This window comes from Heteronotia binoei, chromosome 15 (genome assembly GCF_032191835.1).
Source record: "Heteronotia binoei isolate CCM8104 ecotype False Entrance Well chromosome 15, APGP_CSIRO_Hbin_v1, whole genome shotgun sequence".
In the NCBI taxonomy this organism is placed as follows: domain Eukaryota; kingdom Metazoa; phylum Chordata; class Lepidosauria; order Squamata; family Gekkonidae; genus Heteronotia; species Heteronotia binoei.
In genome coordinates, this window is record NC_083237.1 from 67,274,557 (window position 1) to 67,293,956 (window position 19,400).

At 51.2% G+C, this 19,400-nt stretch overlaps 1 protein-coding gene across 11 annotated transcripts in view; it reads left to right on the plus strand.

Annotated features, from left to right (window-relative positions):
- TANC2 (tetratricopeptide repeat, ankyrin repeat and coiled-coil containing 2) overlaps positions 1 to 18,698 on the plus strand; it is a 238,424-nt gene extending 219,726 nt beyond the window's left edge. For 6 of the 11 annotated variants that reach the window (XM_060255815.1, XM_060255823.1, XM_060255821.1 and 3 more), the window contains 8 exons: positions 148 to 271; positions 6,211 to 6,386; positions 8,614 to 8,746; positions 9,162 to 9,191; positions 10,207 to 10,298; positions 14,054 to 14,200; positions 15,381 to 15,481; positions 16,669 to 18,698. In XM_060255815.1, coding sequence (XP_060111798.1) covers positions 148 to 271; positions 6,211 to 6,386; positions 8,614 to 8,746; positions 9,162 to 9,191; positions 10,207 to 10,298; positions 14,054 to 14,200; positions 15,381 to 15,481; positions 16,669 to 18,628 — 2,763 coding nt within the window. In that variant the 3' untranslated portion in view covers positions 18,629 to 18,698. The remainder of the gene's footprint in view (positions 1 to 147; positions 272 to 6,210; positions 6,387 to 8,613; positions 8,747 to 9,161; positions 9,192 to 10,206; positions 10,299 to 14,053; positions 14,201 to 15,380; positions 15,482 to 16,668) is intronic. The other 5 variants (XM_060255816.1, XM_060255822.1, XM_060255819.1 and 2 more) reach the window with 3 other exon arrangements.
- Positions 18,699 to 19,400: the final 702 nt, after the last annotated feature.

Here is a 19,400-nt window from a genome sequence, read left to right on the forward strand (position 1 = left end):
GGCTTTAAGTGGTGATCTGCAGAAGTGTGGAAGACATAGATGTGACTGCACAAATAATACACTTTAAGAACAACAGCTACAGATAGGCAACCTGTTCTGCTTGGATTGTACTTGATTTTTTAATAGTTCATCTTATTCTGTATCCAGATTGTAGACCTCTTGCTCACTCATGGAGCAGATGTGAACATGGCTGATAAACAAGGCCGAACTCCTTTGATGATGGCATCTTCAGAGGGTCATTTGGACACCGTGGAGTTCTTACTGGCACAAGGTTAGTTCTTGAGACGGACCCCAGAACTGCTGAATTTCCATGTAAAACCACAATTAAGCTGATTACTCTCGAAGTTAACTTCCACTAGTGGTAAGAACTGATGAGATTATGCAAGCATTGCATCACAGTTTAGAATATTTTTTATGAATGCTAGACATGTTACAGAAGTTTATTAATTGGATGAGAGGGTTTTTTCAGTAATAGTTGAAACCAAAATGGTGGGAGAAAAATGGCCAGCCCACCACTGCTAAAAAGAATCATGCATACCCAGACTAATTGACAGATCACACCCAAAGAATGCTTGTGAATGGTTCCACATCCTCCTGGAGAGGAGTGACAAGTGGAGTGCCTCAAGGATCTGTCCTGGGACCTGTTTTGTTCAACATTTTTATCAATAATTTGGATGAAGGAATAGAGGGAATGCTTATTAAGTTTGCCGATGATACTAAATCGGGAGGGGTTGTAAATACAGAAGAAGACAGAAACAAAATACAGGATGACCTTGGCAGGCTGGAAAACTGGGCTAAAATCAATAAAATGAGTTTTAACAGGGATAAATATAACGTTCTGCATTTAGGTAGGAAAAATCCAATGCATGGTTATGGGATGGGGGAGATTTGTCTTAGCAGTAGTATGTGTGAAAAGGATTTAAGGGTCTTAGTGGATCATACGCAGAACATGAGTCAACAGTGTGATGTGGTGGCTAAAAAGGCAAATACAATTTTGGACTGTACCAACAGAAGTATAGTGTCCAGATCATGCGATGTGATGGTATTGCTTTACTCTGCTCTGGTAAGACCTCACCTGGAGTATTGTGTTCAGTTTTGGGCACCACATTTTAAGAAGGATATAGACAAGCTGGAACGGGTCCAGAGGAGGGCGACAAAGATGGTGAGGGGTCTGGAGACCAAGTCCTATGAGGGAAGGTTGAAGGAAATGGGGATGTTTAGCCTGGAGAGGAGGTGGCTGAGAGGTGATAGGATCACCATCTTCAAGTACTTGAAGGGCTGTCATATAGAGGATGGTGTGGAATTGTTTTCTGTGGCCCCGGAAGGTAGGACCAGAACCAATGGTTTGAAATTAAATCAAAAGAGTTTCCGGCTCAACATTAAGAAGAACTTCCTGACTGTTAGAGCGATTCCACAGTGGAACAGGCTTCCTTGGGAGGTGGTGGGCTCTCCTTCCTTGGAGGGTTTTAAACAGAGGCTAGATGGCCATCTGACAGCGATGAAGATCCTGTGAATTTAAGGGGAGGTATTTGTGAGTTTCCTGCATTGTGCAGGGGACTGGACTAGAAGACCATGGAGGTCCCTTCCAACTGTATGATTCTATGATTCTAACCCAGGAGAGAGTTTCCTGTATTGTGCGGGGGGTTGGACTAGATGATCCTGGAGGTCCCTTCCAACTCTATGATTCTTTGTCAACAGAAATCTGCTCTGGGTCCAAACCCAGAACGGTCATCAGCAAATAGAGTGGGACTGAATGTGACACATCCAGACACAGCTGTAAACAGTGGCCAAAATCAGCCACACTAGAATTGAACACCTGCTCCTCTTACAAGAGTTTTGAATTTCAGTGTTAGAAAGATGTGTTTCTAATCTGTAGCAATACACAGAAAAGTTTTCTATATCTGAGCCTGCTCTGGCGGGGAGGGCGGGATATAAATCCGATAAATCTAAATCTAATCTACTTATAGAGTGGGTCTGGGTTATTTTGGCATTTGGATTTTATACACACACACACATATGTGTGTGTATGTGTCTGTGTGTGTGTGTGTTTCTCCTTTGGGGAACTGAAACAAAAGTGTCTGGCAAAAATGTGACCAAGGGTTATAAAACACTGAATCCTTGGAGAACTCTTAACAAGCCAACATACAGCCTGGTGCTAAAATATTAAGGCTTTTATTTTAAAAGCAAATAATAGTTACAGAATGAAGGCAAGGAGCAAGAAAATAAAAACACCAGGAACAAAATACTAACTGAACATCAAAACATTTGGACCGGCAAAGTCACCAGGCAGACCCGGCTCCTTGAATTCTCAGTCGGGCAGCATTTCTGCTACTGGTCGGAGTCGTGCAGAAGGGCAGGCTGCTCCCTGCCATGCCACAGGCGACATCAACACAAAGTTGTGGGTAATTAAGTGTTTCAGCCCCCAAGGGCACTCCGGATTTGCCGAATGGGGCTGCTCACCCATTACCTCGTCCCAATTTAGATGACTTGGCAAAATTACCTGATCAGTAATTAGCTGCCTCAGTCAGGCCCCACCCTGACGATCACGTAATTGCAGTTGACAGTGCAATAGCCAAAAAGGTAAGTCCACATTAGCCTACTAGCAATCAGCCTTATCTTAGCAGGTGTGAGAGCCCAAGGTTAGTTTACAATCCTTGCTCGTTCTCCCCTGCTGGACTAAACTTCAGCCAACAACACGTAGGCCTTGAAGCCTGATTTGGGGCTTTGGAAATCAAGGAAAGTCAGACCAGGAAAGGCTTTTTCTTGACAGCACGTAAAGAGACTGAAGAGGGGTCAGAAGAGAAGTGGAGGTGGAGAAGGAGGTGACCTGAAATGTACAGAGCCTGAAAAACAAACCTGGAACCATCATGACATTTTGGGCTCCTTCTTTAACATCTCAGAGAAAAGTTTAGGCCTCGGGAAAGAGAAATGTGTTGGAACCTATTTGATTTTCTCTCTGCTTAGATGCCGTGGTCTTTTGCTGTTGAGCTTTCACTCATCCTATCACTTGTGTGCTACATCCTTTAAGAGTTATTTGGACTCACCAATAACTGGTGGTTAATGTAGCAGAGATCTCCTACACAGTTCTTCCTTCTCACCTGAGAATCCTTGTGTCCCAATGTTCCTGTGCTATGCTCAGTAGATTAGCAGCCCCGTTGTCTCTGGGCCTCGTTCAGGTAAATCTGCTGGGCTGGGCCTCAAAAGCCACTGGCCCAGTCTGGGGAACGAGCCGAGGGCCTGAGGAATTGCCTCCTTGGAGTGAGTGGATTGGCTCAATTTTCTAAACGCTATTCCCTGCCCTTTTAAGGAGCAGCAAGCTCCCTGCCGGCAGTGCTTCTCTCGGGAAGTCTGTCCGATTGGCATAACGACTACTACAGGGGATGACAGGAGTATCTCTGGAGGAAACAAACAAGCCCCAGGAATGGAGGCCCTCAAGGATTTGCCTGTGATGAGCCCTGACAAGGAGGAGCTGGAAGGGTTAACAGACCTGGAAGAGTTGCCAGCCAGTTCCTCAGCTGAACAAACAGCAGCTGGCCCATCAATCACTCTCCAGGCACCAGTGTCAGCTGTTGACGATCAAACTCCTCAAGCTCTTCTTCTCCCATCTCAAGAGTTCGAAGCAGGCTCCGGAAAGAACTTTCAGAGCGAAGACATGTGGCACACCGATGCTTCAGATCTCTCAGCCCTGAGTTCTAGCAGAGTCACTGCCACCCAGGGAGCAGACTGATTGAGACTCCCATATAGCTCCCACCCAGGACCTGGTAACCTTGTGAAAGCAACAAAGTCTATTCTCTGGCTTGCATCCACGCTCCTTCCTGATTCCTGATCCTGACCTGCTTGATTTCCTTGGCACCCAGACCTTTTGGCTTTTGGACATTGACTTCTGATTCTGGTTTGTGATTCCGCATTGGTGACTTGGCTCCTGCTTGACTTCCTGGACTTTGACCTTGGACTGGCTTTGGACTCCTGCCTGCCTGCACCCGGAGAACGTGACGCTGCCTGGGACCTGCTCCATTCAACATCTTCATAAATGATTTGGATGAAGGAATAGAAGGAATGCTTATTAAATTTGCAGATGATACTAAATTGGGAGGGGTCCCAAGTACAGTAGAAAGCAGAGTCAGGATCCAGGATGATCTTAACAGGCTGGAAAACTGGATTGAAAAAAATAAAATGAATTTTATCGGGGATAAATGTAAAGTTCTGCATTGTCAGGTTTAACTAAGTGTCAGACAAACAAACTTCTCTGATGAGATAGATAAAGTTTCAAAGTTGTAAGCTGAAAGCAAAGCTATTTCACATGAGAAGGGTTTTGTCAGGACTGGAAATGATGGTTCCAGTGCAGGTACATCTAGCCTAGGTTAAGGGTCATGATGAGGCGCCAGCATTCCCTCCCTCCCTCCTGCCCAGAGTCCGTTCAAAAGAGTTCCCAGAGCAATCAGTCTGTAGATGCTGCTTCTCAGAGTCTCCAAGGCCAGGCCAGGTGGAACAGAGCCCTGGTCTCAGGTGCCATGGCAGTAAGAGAAGAAGAAGAAAAAGAAGATATTGGATTTATATCCTGCCCTCCACTCCGAAGAGTCTCAGAGCGGCTCACAATCTCCTTTCCCTTCCCCCCCCCCCACAACAGACACCCTGTGAGGTAGATGAAGATATTGGATTTATATCCTGCCCTCCACTCCAAAGAGTCTCAGAGCGGCTCACAACCTCCTTTCCCTTCCTCCCCCACAACAGACACCCTGTGAGGTAGATGAAGAGATTGGATTAAGAGATGGCAATAAGAGAAGAAGAAGAAAAAGAAGATATTGGATTTATATCCCACCCTCCACTCTGAAGAGTCTCAGAGCGGCTCACAATACCTTCCTCCCCCACAACAGACACCCTGTGAGGTGGGTGGAGCTGAGAGGGCTCTCACAGCAGCTGCCCTTTCAAGGACAACCTCTGCCAGAGCTATGGCTGACCCACGGCCATTCCAGCAGGTGCAAGTGGAGGAGTGGGGAATCAAACCTGGTTCTCCCAGATAAGAGTCCGCACACTTAACCACTACACCAAACTGGCTCTCCAAGTGATTTGAATTAGTGCAGCAAGTGATGGGAATTAGTGCAGCTTCCCTCCTCCCTGCCCAGAATACAGTTACATAGAGCGTACTGTAAATGCAAATTCGTGGCAGGAATAGAGAGATTCCTGACATGCATTTAGGTAGGAAAAATCCAGTGCGTCATTATAGGATGGGGAGACTTGTTTTGGTTGCAGTATGTGTGAAAGGAATCTAGGAGTCTTAGTGGACAGTACACTGAACATGAGTCAGCAGTGTGATGTGGTAGCTAAAAAGAACAATGTGTATCAACAGAAATATAGTGTCCAGATCATGCAAAGTGATGGTATCACTTTCATCTGCTTTGGTTAGACCTCACCTTGAGTATTGTGTTCAGTTTTGGGCACCAAAATTTAAGAATGATATAGGTAAGCTGGAACATGTCCAGAGGAGGGCAACAAAGATGGTGAGGGTTCTGGAGAAAGGCTGAAAGAGGTGGGTATGTTTAGCTTGGAGAGGAAGCAACTGAGAGGTGATACGATCACCATCTTCAAGTACTTTAAAGACTGTCATATAGAGGGTGGTGCAGAATTGTTTTCTGTTCCCCAGAAGGTTGGACAAGAATCAACAGGTTGAAATTAAATCAAAAGAGTTTTTGACTAAACAATAGGAAGAATTTCCTAAGTTAGAGCGATTCCTCAGTGTAACAAGCTTCCTCCTTGGGAGGTGGTGGGCTCTCCTTTTTTGGAGGTTTCTAAACAGAGGCTAGATGGCCATCTGACAGCAGTGCTGATTCTGTGAATGAGGCAGCTCATGAGAGGGAGGGCAGGAAGGGCTGCATCAGTGCTGAGTTCTCGTGGTCTTTTCTTACAGGCCCAGGGAAATGCTGATTGACACTTTGGGGTTAGGCAGCAATTTTTCTCCAGGCGAGTTTGGCCAGGGATCCTGGCAGGTTTTTTTTTGGTGGGGGGGGGAAGACATCTGGGCATGATACAGGGGTCACTGGGGGTGTAGGGGGGAGGTACTTGTGAATTTCCTCCATTGTGCAGGGGATTGGACTAGATGACCTTGAGGTCCCTTCCAGCTGTATGAGTCTGTGATTCATTAGATTCATCTGTGAGGCCCTCCTGGGAGACACTGCCAGAATGCAGAAGACACCTTTGTTTTGTTCCTTCCAGGTGCCTCCATTTCCCTAATGGACAAAGAAGGGCTAACTGCCCTTAGCTGGGCCTGCCTGAAGGGCCACCTTTCAGTGGTGCGAATTCTGGTGGAGAGTGGTGCTTCCACAGACCACGCTGACAAAAACGGGCGCACTCCACTGGACCTGGCTGCCTTTTATGGGGATGCAGAGGTGGTAAGTTTTGTCTGGGGAAGGAAAATCAGAATGACACCCTTTGAACTGCTATTTACTTATTTTATTTTATTCCTGGACTGGCTGCCCTAGGCTTCCGCCAGCCCTGATGGGCATGGGTCTAAGAGGCCTTAACAGCACCTAGGATTCTCTCCATGTTGGCCTGGGAGAGCCGTCTGAAGTTGTCCCCTACAGAATCCAGGGGCAGCCAGTTCATGCACTGTACGAGTTGGCAGAATGACAACTAGTGCTCACAGCTAGTGGTCAAATTTCTGACATATGAGTTCTCTCCAGTAGAGAAGTTAAAGACCTCTACCGTTTTCGCACACAGCTCACCTCGCAGTCACAATCCTGTTCCCTCCACAGCGTCCGGTCGGATTTCCCACCATCTGCGCCGGAGTTACAGGAAGTGCTGCAGCTTCTGCGTAGCAAACGTAAACTGGGTTTTAGCGGTTTACGTTTGCTACGCAAAAGCCGCGGCACTTCCTGTAACTCCGGCGCAGATGGTGCGAAATCCGACCGGACGCTGCGGAGGGAACAGGATTGTGACTGCGAGGTTAGCTGTGTGCGAAAACGGTCCTTATTGTCCTAAATAATTGTGCCGGGTGAGAGCTTTCAGGTGGGATGGAGGCTCTGCTATGTCATGGGTTTTTATAAACAACCCACAAGATGTTCTTGCAGCTTCATCACAACATCAGAGCTCTCCTCAGGAATATGCCCTTCACTGTGGCCGCGGCTGTGGAGCCACCAGGGAATTTCCCTGTGTCAGAATTGGTCAGCACACCCTCACAGGCAGCCTCCTGAGTCATGGGGTGGCTTTTGCCTCACTAGGTGGAGACTTGCCACTGTCCTGTAGCTGCTGGGCCCCAGGGACATCAATCTGCAGCAGGCCCCAATGTGGAGCAGGACTGAAGAATTCCTGCCTTCTCCTCTGTGCGGGAGCATTATTTCCTCTGTATTCAGTGCCCATCCTGACTCCCAGTGGAGCAAATCGCATTTCCCCCACAGCCTCTGGGTTGTTTCAGCTGCCGAAAACAGCCCAGAGGAGAAAGCAGAAATCCTTCCTTCTCCTGGAGAGCAGCCTTGATCTGAATTAGGCCTTGTGGTGCATTTACTCATGAGTTGCCATCAGGAACTAGCAGGGTCAGTAGAACTTCAGGTTCCTGCCATTTCTAACTTCTGGTTAGCGTGTCAGGAAGGAGTGTCCTGGGGCTTTCCTGCTCCTGTACACAGGATGCTGCTATTAGCCATGCCGTTGATAGTTCACCAGCCCATGTCCTACCTAACGAGAGGGGAACGGGGTTGGGGTTGGACAGAAAATGCTGGGTTTTGATGACCACAGTGAAAGCATGGGCTATTTAGCTCTGACTCGTGGCCTACAGTTTGCAGGCCTTTCCTTGTTCTAAGACTTCCAACAGTCAAATGAGGTGAAAGGGGGGAAAGTAAGATTTGGTTCAGGTCCCCCTCTTGAGCTATATCCTGCCTGTCAGACGAGGAACTTCAAACAGAGACGGATCATAGTGTTGCAAAATTAATCAATTTATTTGAGAACAATCAGTCTAGTAAAGAGGCAAGTTGAGTTTGATAACTTCCAAGGCCGTGCCTGGCCTTTTTGTACATTTCAAAGGAAGGAAACAATATAGTATTTTCACACTCTCAGAGACAGCCAGTGAACATATGAACATATGAAGCTGCCTTATACTGAATCAGACCTTTGGTCCATCAAAGTCAGTATTGTCTTCTCAGACTGGCAATGGCTCTCCAGGGTCTCAAGCTGAGGTTTTTCACACCTATTTGCCTGGACTCTTTTTTGGAGATGCCAGGGATTGAACCTGGGACCTTCTGCTTCCCAAGCAGATGCTCTACCGCTGAGCCACTGTCCCTCCCCAGTGATTCCCATACCTCCCTTATCTTGCTCCCAGGAAGCTCCCCACTGGTTGCCTTGGGCATGTTAACTTCAAAGGCCCAGATGGCTTCTAGGCCGGGTGTGAAATTCCTCTCCTTGCGGTTTGGGGTTGCTTGGGGAAGACTACAGGTTGCTGCTCTCAGGGTTAGTAAAAAGCAGGGTCACAGCAGAGTACAATATGGCGTTAGTTATGTCAAGCAGTACATTACATATATCATGATACTACAACTAAGTTACACGTCTGACACTGCCTTCACTTTGAGACTCAGAAACCTGGACTTAGTCGCATGGATCTGATTGATTCGGTCGTTTCCTTCTTTACAGGTTCAGTTCCTTGTGGACAACGGCGCCATGATCGAACACGTGGACTACAGTGGGATGCGCCCCCTGGACAGAGCAGTGGGTTGCCGCAATACTTCTGTTGTGGTTACCCTTCTGAAGAAAGGAGCCAAGATAGGTAGGGAGGAGAGAGAGGAGAGGAGAGGAGAGGAAAGGAAAGACAGCTGCTTGGGTCTTCCCAGATTGTGCCCTCCCAACAGCCTTGTCCAGCATGCCCGGAGAACACGTGGCGGGCACTGTGTGGCTTGAAGGGGGGAGATGTGCCAAGGGGTGCTGGTGCAGGCTCCTCCTCTGAAGACGGGTGATGCTGAGATGTGGCTGTTGGGGCTGCTTGCCCAGCTGTGCAGCATGACCTCCTTTCTCCCCCCACCCCCCCACCCCCGTGACGAAGGGGAAGTCGCTGCCGCCTCCACTGCGTTGCTGCCTGCCTCTCACTGCTGCTTTTTCCTTCTTCTTTTTAATTCACCTTCATCCATTTTTTTCTCCCTCTCCGACAACTTTTTTTGTGTGTTCTTTTTTCCTTTTCTTCAAAGGCTGTCAGACGCTACCGAGTCGCCCACGAGGTAGATTCCCCTGCTCTCCACATCTGGCTTGGTGGTCTGATGGCTCAGCTTCCTCCTTTGAGATGGTTTTGCCTGCATGCATCCCCCCCCCCCCCGCCACACTCACATCCTGGAATCGTTGGAAGTTCCCTTACCTTTGAATAATTAATTTTTTTCCATACTGTTGTGGAGAATAACTTGAACTCAAGGTCTAATTCACTGCTAAAACACTACTGATGTGTCTTTTGCCTGATACTTGCTGAAAACTCTGCCTGTATGAGGGGTCCCTGCTTAACGATTAATTTGCTTAACAAGACCAGCAATATTTCTGTGGGCTTTCAAGGCCAGTTACAGAATTGGGTTGTTAAACTGTAGCGCATCAGATTGGGGGTGAGGAGAGAGTGTAGTTGGTCATTCAGAGCATTCCATGGGTCTGAGGAGAAGGTTGTCCCAAAGCCCAGGGCTTCTTCACTTTCAGACTGCTGATTAGACAAAAGATGTCACAAAAGCGTTTACAAGACCAGATATAGATCCAGATGGCTTTATTATAAAGTGTTTTAAATGCTGCTAGCTAGGGAGGGGCCTTTGATGAACACTCCAAAGTCCTCAATGGACTGGTCTGCCTTCCTCCCTGAGCCTCAAGGGCAGCGTGTCAGTCCAGCCAGTCTACAGGAGGGAGCAGCCAGTGACCACTCCGGGAGGGTTTGGAGGACAGAAATCTCAAACAGAGCCGAGGCAAAGCTAAAGCACTGGAGCAGTGGAATGGGGTGGAGACAGGCGCACTTTCTCCGGAGCAAAACGCCTCATTTCTCACTGATGCAGCAGTTGGCGAATGTTCTTAGTCTCCCCAAGTGGCTGAATCGCAAGGCTGCCCCCTCTGAAAGCCCAGCTTCTCTGTGGGGCCAGGGGGCACCAAGTTGTTCTCTCCAGCAGAAACCTCCTCCCCAGGCTATTTTCTTCCCACCTGTGCTTCCTCCCTCGCCCCTTTCTGCATTGGATGAGTTTTTTTACCCATCATGCATCCTGTGCACTACAGGTCCAGCCACTTGGGCGATGGCCACCTCCAAGCCAGACATCCTGGTCATCCTCTTGAGCAAGCTGATGGAAGAGGGGGACATGTTCTACAAGGTGAGGCGGCGGCCACAGGTGTTGGCCCCCGAGCTCCAGTAGCTGTTTTTTTTTTTTGGGGGGGGGGGGAGGTGTGCTGCTGCTGTTGCCACAGCCAGAGTCTCAGCTTTCAGGGCTTGCTTGTTTTTTAAAACTTTCTTTTGAGCCCTGTGGACTTCGGGAGCAGGATTATGAGATCGATGTCTCGTTTTGTAAAAAAAACCCAGAAATGACAGGAGTGCTGAATAGATGTCCAGTAGTTCAGGGCTGGAGGGAGGGAAGGCTGCATGGCCGAGCCTCATGGCGTCAGACTCCAGAAGCGCAGCAGAGGTGGTGCTCCAGAAGATCCTTGCTGGGGCTGGATGGCAGGCACATCCCGGGTTCAGGGTTTCATCGCTCTGCAGAATTCCCAACGGCTAGAAGAAAAACACAATCAGACAGGCTGGAAAACTGGGCTAAAATCAATAGAATGAACTTTAACAGGGATAAATGTAAGGTTCTGCATTTAGGTAGGAAAAATCCAATGCATAGGATGGGGGAGACTTGTCTTAGCAGTAGTATGTGCGACAAGGATCTAGGGGTCTTAGTGGACCATATGCTGAACATGAGTCAACAGTGTGATGCGGTGGCTAAAAAGGCAAATGCAATTTTGAGCTGTATCATAGAATCATAGAGTTGGAAGGGACCTTTAGGGTCATCTAGTCCAACCCCCTGCACAATGCAGGAAACTCACAAACACCTTCCCCTAAATTCACAGGATCTTCATTGCTGTCAGATGGCCATCTAGCCTCTGTTTAAAAACCTCCAAGGAAGGAGAGCCCATCATCTCTGAGGAAGCATGTTCCACTGAGGAATTGCTCTAACAGTCAGGAAGTTCTTCCTAATGTTGAGCCTAATGTATCAACAGAAGTATAGTGTCCAGATCACATGATGTGATGGTATCGCTTTACTCTGCTCTGGTAAGACCTCACCTGGAGTATTGTGTTCAGTTTTGGGCACCACATTTTAAGAAGGATATAGACAAGCTGGAACGGATCCAGAGGAGGGTGACAAAGATGGTGAGGGGTCTGGAGACCAAGTCCTATGAAGAAAGGTTGAAGGAGCTGAGCATGTTTAGCCTGGAGAGGAGGAGGCTGAGAGGTGATAGGATCACCATCTTCAAGTACTTGATGGGCTGTCATATAGGGGATGGTGTGGAATTGTTTTCTGTGGCCCCAGAAGGTAGGACCAGAACCCATGGGTTGAATTAAATCAAGAGTTTCCAGCTCAACATTAGGAAGAACTTCCTGACCGTTAGAGCAGTTCCTCAGTGGAACAGGCTTCCTTGGGAGGTGGTGGACTCTTCTTCCTTGGAGGTTTTTCAACAGAGGCTAGATGGCCATCTGACAGCACTGAAGATCCTGTGAATTTAGGCGGGAGGTGTTTGTGAGTTTCCTGCATTGTGCAGGGGTTGGACTAGATGACCCTGGAGGTCCCTTCCAACTCTATGATTCTATGCAAAAGGAAGGAACATACAGTGTGGCACATTTGCACCATTTAATTATGTCACATAATCTGCTGCAGACTGTTTTTCATTTTCACCAAGTGTGAGCAGTGCTGAGAGTAGCTGGATTTGGTGATTCCAGAGAAATGTTCCTGGTGGTGAAGCCCAAGGGCCAGAAGTCCTGTGGAGGCTGCAGGAGCAGCGACTTCCAGCCAGACATTGTTTCATGGGTCCTCCAGGAGTCTTTTTGCTCTTGGTGCCTTTAATCACACCTTCCTCATTTCCTGACACTTCAGATTTGGGGGCTCTGTCTGGTGCTGGGCATGTAGGGTTGCCAAGTCCAATTCAAGAAATAGCCGGGGACTTCGAGGGTGGAGCCAGGAGACTTTGGGGGTGGGGCCAGGAGACATCGGGGGCGGAGCCAGGAACAAGGCATAGTTGAACTCCAAGGGAGTTCTGGCCATCACATTTAAAGGGACAGCACACCTTTTTAAATGTCTTCCTTCCATAGGAAATAATGAAGGATAGGGGCACCTTTTTGGGGGTTCATAGAATTGGACCCCCTGGTCCAATCGTTTTGAAACTTGGGGGGGTACTTTGGGGAGAGGCACTAGATACTATACTGAAAATTTGGTGCCTCTACCTCAAAAAACAGCTCCCCCAGAGCCCCTGAGACCTCCAGATTCCCCATTATACCCTAGGAGAATCGATCTCCACATAGGGAATAATGAAGTGCTCAGCAGACGTTCACCCCCCCCCCCCCATTTCTAGTGAATCTGAAGGGAGGGATTGGCCTCTCTACTCACGAGTTGCTACCATCTTCTTCCAAGTAACACAGACACCCCATCCCAAGAGGAAGCCTTTCTATCGGAGACTGGAGCCTCCAGAGGTGGAAAAGGCACATGGTCCTCTGGGGGCGGGGCTTCCCCTGCCGGCCAGCTGACTGGGGGTGGGAAGGAGCCTGGGAAAGCGGAAGAACCCCCGCTGGTAGCTGTGGATTGGCAAGCCTATGGGCAAGGCCAAGGCCATGAGCAGCAGTATTGGTGCAGCATGTGCTTTCGTCTGCCTGCACCCCGTGGCGGATGGGTGTGGCAGGCCCTGTTTTGGCCTTTCCCAGGGGCTTCGCAAAGTGCCCAGCAAAGAGGCCAGGAAGTGTCTGAGCAACTGAGTCCTGTGTAGGGTTGCCAACCTCCAGGTGATGGCAGGGGATCCCCCCACTTTTGCAACTGACCTCCAGGCAGCAGAGGAAATGGCTGCTCCATCGAAGCCCCTCCCCTCCCCAACCTGGAGCTGCAGCCCTCCTGGCAGCTCTTTGGAATAGTGAATTCTGCCCCCCTCCCCCCCAGCAACAGGGGAGGATCCTGGGGGTGGTTCCTTGGCAGGCCTCTTCAGTCAGGAACTCAAACTAACCCCAGGGGGTAGCTGGACTTGCTTAATGTAAGAATAACCATCAGATGTTTGAGCTGCAAGACATGAACTTCAGACGTTGGAGAGCCGGGAGAGAGAGAGAGGAAGGAAGGAAGGAGGGAGGGAGGAAAAAATAGAAGGGGGAGGGAGAGGTGTAAATAAAGCAACTTTTACTTTAAATGCATTCTTCAAGCCGCTGGCTGGCTTGGCTTAGTGGGGTGGAACGGAGTGGACTTTGAGAGCCTCAAAATATGTGTGAAAGAGCCACATGTGGCTCTCGAGCCACAGTTTGGCCACCCCTGGTTTATATCCTCAATGGACAGGAAAGCTTTGCGCTGAGGGCTGGTGTTCCGAGCAGAGAGCGGTGCTGATGAGACTGCGAGCAGGCTGCCCGATTTCCCTCCCCTCCCCTCCCCAATGGGCGGCGTATCTCAGCCCTGCTGATGCTGGGTGTGGTTGAGAGGAGTGGGGAGGGGGGATGATGCCTGTGGAGGTGGCAGGAGGGCCCCCAGAGCCCCCTTCCAGCGGCTGCAGCCTGCCTGGCGGCTGTGTGAGCAGCTCCAGCAACCTACGTCGCAGTTAGTCTGGCCAGCCACAACAAAAGCGAGCAGTTCTTGACAGACTCTGCATCTCCTAAGTTTTTCTCTCCTTCAAGAAAGGTCAAAAACTGACAGGCAATAAGCGAAATGTTCTGCAAAGGCAGGCCTTTTGGGATGAGTTCCACGCAAACCTTTATTCAGCAGCAGCGAGGTTCTCCCGCGGTCCCCAGTTTTTTGTGGCAGAGCTGTGCTGTGCCGCTGCCGCTTCAGGAGGCTGCTTCTCAACTCCTGTGGCCCTGAAGTCGAAAGCTGAGTGGTGCCTTTTGACCTCTTTGCTGTTCTGCCAGAAAGGGAAAGTGAAGGAGGCTGCCCAGCGATACCAGTACGCCCTGAAGAAGTTCCCCCGCGAAGGCTTCGGAGAAGACCTGAAAACCTTCCGGGAGCTGAAGGTGTCCCTCCTCCTCAACCTCTCGCGATGCCGGAGGAAAATGAACGTAAGTGGCCCCTCCCCCCCAGGAGGCCCCTCCGAGACCCCTCCCTCCCCGGCTCCCTCCCCTGCGCCTGACCGGACTTTTCCCCAGGACGGGCCTGCAAGAACCTCCACCTCTTGGTGACCCGGTTGTCCTTCACAGAGCACTGGCATTTGACAGTTCTGAAACAGCCAAGCAATGGTTTGAGATTGGTTTCAAGCAATGAAGAAATCATTGCCATATAAAACAGCTGTTGCAGCTCTCTGATTTGTTAAAATATATATATATATATATCTGTGCATATGCAGACTGGAGGATACTGGTGGAATCAGGGTGGATTTAACCATGGGGTCTAAAGATAGCGCCATCCTAAACAGAGGTACCTGGTGAGGACTCTGCTGTTTGTCTTGTGAAACGGAAGTTTCTCCTAGAGCAGCAACTCACTCTGCCAACCTCTCCCCTGTCCCAGTGCCCTCCCCTCCTCCTGGAGCTGGGAGCCTCCCCTGCAACCCACAAGCTGAGAAGGGGCTTATAGATGGGCGTGCCTGCGCGTGCGTGCGTGCCTGTGTGTGTGCTGCTTATACTTGGAATCTAGTTGGGACTCAACAGAGAAAACTTTGCCCTGTGAGTGTTTTCACTTGCAAATACTTCCGAGGAGAGGCAAGTTCTGCAGTCAAAGCCCCTCCCCCCCCCCCACGCCTTCAGGATGGAGCCAGGTGTCCCTGGAGCTGGTGCTGAACTTCCCCGCTGGTCAGGTGTCTTAGGGAAAGAGGAGAGAAGATTGGCTGACCCCAAAGTTTCAGACAGGTCCTTCCGCTCCATCTAGTCCAGCTTCTTGGTTCCAAGAGGAGCCGTCCTCAAGATTCAAGCCCCTCAGTCTTTGCTTAGCGGTCGTGGTGGCCCAGTGGCAAGGAGACAGGCAGGAGCTGCCAGACGGAGAGAAGCCAGCAAACAGGGGGGCGGGGGAGGCTAAGGAAACCTCCCCTTAGCCCAGCTTGGAAGGAAGTGGGGGGCTTCTTCTGATGTCACAGAACCAGGCTGGATCATTGGATTCCACCTCACTGTGATATACATTTTAAAAATACCAAGTCCACATAGCAAAATACATCCCTGTCATATTTATTTTTTTCCACCAATTTTGTGTGTGTGTGTGCGTGCGCATCGTATATTCAATGACTTATCTACACACCTATTGTGATGGCAGGATTTTGGAATGGCGGAGGAATTTGCCACTAAAGCACTGGAGCTGAAACCGAAATCTTATGAAGCTTACTATGCGAGAGCAAGGGCCAAACGCAGCAGCAGGTGAGAGGAGAGCCCGAGAGAAGCCGGAGGTTCTGCCCTCCTGAGGTTTGGATGTGACACACTCCAAAAAACCGCCTCCCCCCCGCCCCCCACGCAGGGGGATCACGATATCCTCAAGGCCCCAGACTCAGCAGCTGAGCACTTCCCGGGGCTGCACGTAGAGTAACTGAGGGGGTTCTCGGAGCATCACCACCAGGTGCTTGAAGGGCAGTGCTGGCCTCGCCCCAGCCAGGAAGGCTTCCACTCGGTGTGCAAGGTTTGTTCGTTGTGACCTGAGATGGGGAGTGAGGGGGCAGCGGGACCCAGTGGTGGCTGGGGCCTGGGGGGGCCTGGCTCATTCCCTGACTCCTGCCACTGCGGGTCTCTTTGCTCAGCTCGTGGGATGGGGCACCGCCAGCTGTGAATGTGTGGGGTTTCGTTTGTGCCAAAGGACCGCTGCTGTCGAGTTTAGCCTCTCAGGCTGGCCTGGGCTCAGCTTCAGTGCCTCAGGCAGCCTCAGAGCAAAGCTTTCCCCCTTTCAGGATCTTGGATTTGGCTCTCCACTGTTTGCAAGATGCTGTTCCGAATCGCGACAACCAAATTCCTCACTGGGGCTCCCCCTTGTTCAGTTTCTATAGGCCTGCGATAGCTCGTCTCTCAGGATCTCCGTCAGGAACAGTTGAACTTCTGGGGTTACCAGGAATGAACTGGAGCATTTTGGTTTTTTGTTTTTAAAAAAAGGAAGACAGAAGGCATGAAGGGTGTGGGGATGTGCTCTGCCAATCAGAGTCCACTAGATGACTGTTTTGTTCCAAAGCTACCAGTGTCCCTGTCAACGACAACCCACCTCCCCAAACTCCCCCCCCCTTCTGTCCCTCCAAGGACGCCCAAAGGCCTTGCAGTTGCCCTCCCCCGACGGATCCCTTCCAGCCCTCCACGAGAACAGACTCAGCCGGCCACGAGCTGCGCTTGCCACTTGCTTGCACCCCCCCCCCCAGCTGCCTCCTTGCCCCCTTGGCTTGCAAGAGAGCAAGCTCAGAAGCGAGGGCTTGTTTCCTCGGCTGTGGGGATGAGAGGAGCAGCCACGAGACTTGCGCCCCCCTCCTCCCCCTCGCTAGCAAAGCTCCTGAGAAATGGGTTGCTTTAGGACATTTATTCCGTCCAGGATAACTTTTCTTTCTCCTTTTTGTCTCCTCTTCTGGATCAAGCAGACAGTTTTCAGCAGCACTGGAGGATCTGAACGAGGCCATCAAGCTTTGTCCGAACAACCGTGAGATCCAGCGGCTTTTGATGCGGGTGGAAGAAGAATGCAGGCAGACACAGGTGCAGCAGCCGCCGCCACCGCCGCAGCCCCTTCCGGTAACACCCGAACCCAAACTGCAGCATGAAGAGTTGTACGCTGTGCAAGACATCTTGGAAGAGGACTACCAAGAGCAAGACGTCGACAACCTTTCCGCGGGCTTGCAGATGGAGCCCCGGCCCAGCCAAGTCCTGCCTGCCCTCCCCAGCCCCCCCTCTTCCCCCGCCCCCCGGGACTCGGCCTACATCTCCAGCTCGCCCCTTGGCTCACATCAGGTGTTTGACTTCCGGCCCAGTAGTTCTGTCGGGTCACCCACCAGGCAGGGGTATCCCCCCAGCTCTCCTGCACTCTCTCCCACACACCAGAACGCTCACTACAGGCCAAGCCCACCACACACCTCTCCCGTCCACCAAACCTCCTCCTACCGCTTTAGCCCCCCTCCAGTGGGTAACCAAGGGAAGGAGTACCAGAGCCCGCCGCCTTCCCCCCTCCGCAGAGGCCCTCAATACCGAGCCAGCCCTCCTGCAGAGAGCATGAGCGTCTACAGGGCTCAGTCCGGTTCTCCCGTGCGGTATCAGCAGGAACCCAACATGAGCCAACTTCCTGGTCGGCCAAAGTCTCCGCTCTCTAAGATGACTCAGAGATCCTTCCAGATGCTTCCGTTGCCTGTCGCTGTCCCTCCGCAAGGCCTCCGCTTGCAGCCGGCGAAGGCACAGATCGTCCGAAGCAACCAGCCGGGCTCAGCTGTGCACTGCAGTACTGTGATCCCCACTGGCACTTACGGGCAAATCGCCCACTCGGTGGCCAGCAAGTACCCGTCGGCTGCATCGGAAATGGCAGCTGGCCCAAGCCGACTGGTCTACCAGAGCTCGGTGGGAGGCCTCCTGGGGGATGGGCGGCCAGTGCAGCACGTTCAGGCCAGCCTCAGCGCAGGGGCCATCTGCCAGCACGGGGGGCTGGCCAAGGAGGATCTTCCCCAGAGGCCTTCTTCTGCCTACCGAGGTGGGGTGAGATACAGTCAAACCCCACAGATCGGGCGCAGCCAGTCAGCTTCCTATTATCCAGTCTGCCATGCAAAGCTCGACTTGGAACGTTCCTCCTTAACCACCAGCCAGCTGGGCTCCCCAGACATCTCCCACTTGATACGAAGGCCCATTACGGTGAACCCTAATGAAATAAAACCTCACCCCCCAACACCGCGGCCCCTGCTCCACTCGCAAAGCGTTGGACTCCGATTCTCCCCGTCGAGCAATAGCATCTCCTCCAGCCCCAGCCTGAACCCGCCCTTCCGCCCTTCCGCTTCCATCCAGCAGATGGAGATTCCCCTCAAGCAGGCCTACGACAGAGCCTGCGAGGAGCTGTCCCCCGTCTCCCCCACCCAGGGCAGCTACCCGAGCGAGCCCGCCCGCTCCAGGACCACCCCTTTCATGGGCATCATCGATAAAACTGCCCGGACTCAGCAGTACCCACACCTCCACCAGCAGAACAGAACCTGGGCGGTGTCTTCAGTGGATACTGTTCTGAGCCCCACGTCTCCTGGGACCCTCCCCCAGCCAGAAACATTCAGCCCCCCCTCCTCAATCAGCAGCATCGCCTTTTATAATAAAACCAACAATGCCCAGAACGGCCACGTGCTGGAGGAGGACTTCTACGGAGCCCACGGGATGCTGGCCAACGGCTCCCGAGGGGGAGACCTTCTCGAGAGAGTGAGCCAGACCTCCTCCTACCCGGATGTGAAGGTGGCCAGGACCCTGCCTGTTGCACAGGCCTACCCGGACAACCTCTACAGGCAGCTCTCCAGAGACTCCCGGCAAGGACAGACATCCCCCATCAAACCAAAGAGGCCATTTGTGGAGTCTAATGTGTGAAAGAGACATGCCTTGGAGACCCTCGAGCACACTTTTCCAGGACGAGTCCCCCTGCCCCGGTTCTTACACTGCTGTTTTTCTTCCATCCCCCCCTCCTTTTCTTTTGGTTTCAAATGTCCATTCACTAGCAGCCAGCCAGCCAGCCAGGGGTTTTCCTTTGCTTTCTGTGTGGTGATGAGGTCGTTCAAGACATTCCCCGGGCCCTTTTTGCTACGCACACCTGACCTCAGCTGAAGCAGCACAGCAGGCAGTCAGTTGGGCTCTTTTGGTTCCTGCTGGTGAAGTCAGCTCAGAAGGCTCCTCCAGATGTTCAGGGGAGGGAACCAGCTCTTTGGAGAAAACCTTCCTCTCGACATCTCATTGATTGGGACAGATGTTTTGGAAAGACTCCCTTTCCCTCTCCATGTTTTGTGCCTGGGAATCGCCCTCTTCAGCCAGGCAGCCAGCACTGCCCGCATCCTCCTCTCCATGCGGCCAAAGAGCTTGTTCACCTGCACAGAAGGAGGCGTCTTACTTGTGTTTTTAATACTAACGAGGAGCTATGCATAAAAACCCATCCTGCTTTATCTAGTGCAATAGGATTGTAGTTGGGATTATTAGGGAATTCCAGCATCTTTGCCCTGTCGGTCTGACCGCTTTGTATTGATTTGACCATTCAGAAAAGAATCAAAGTTCTTTCCCCTCCAGCCAGTCTCTGGGCGTGTCCCTCGGACCTCCCGGTGGGCTTGTCTTCACAACAGCACACTTCACTGTGATTCACACACTCCAGATA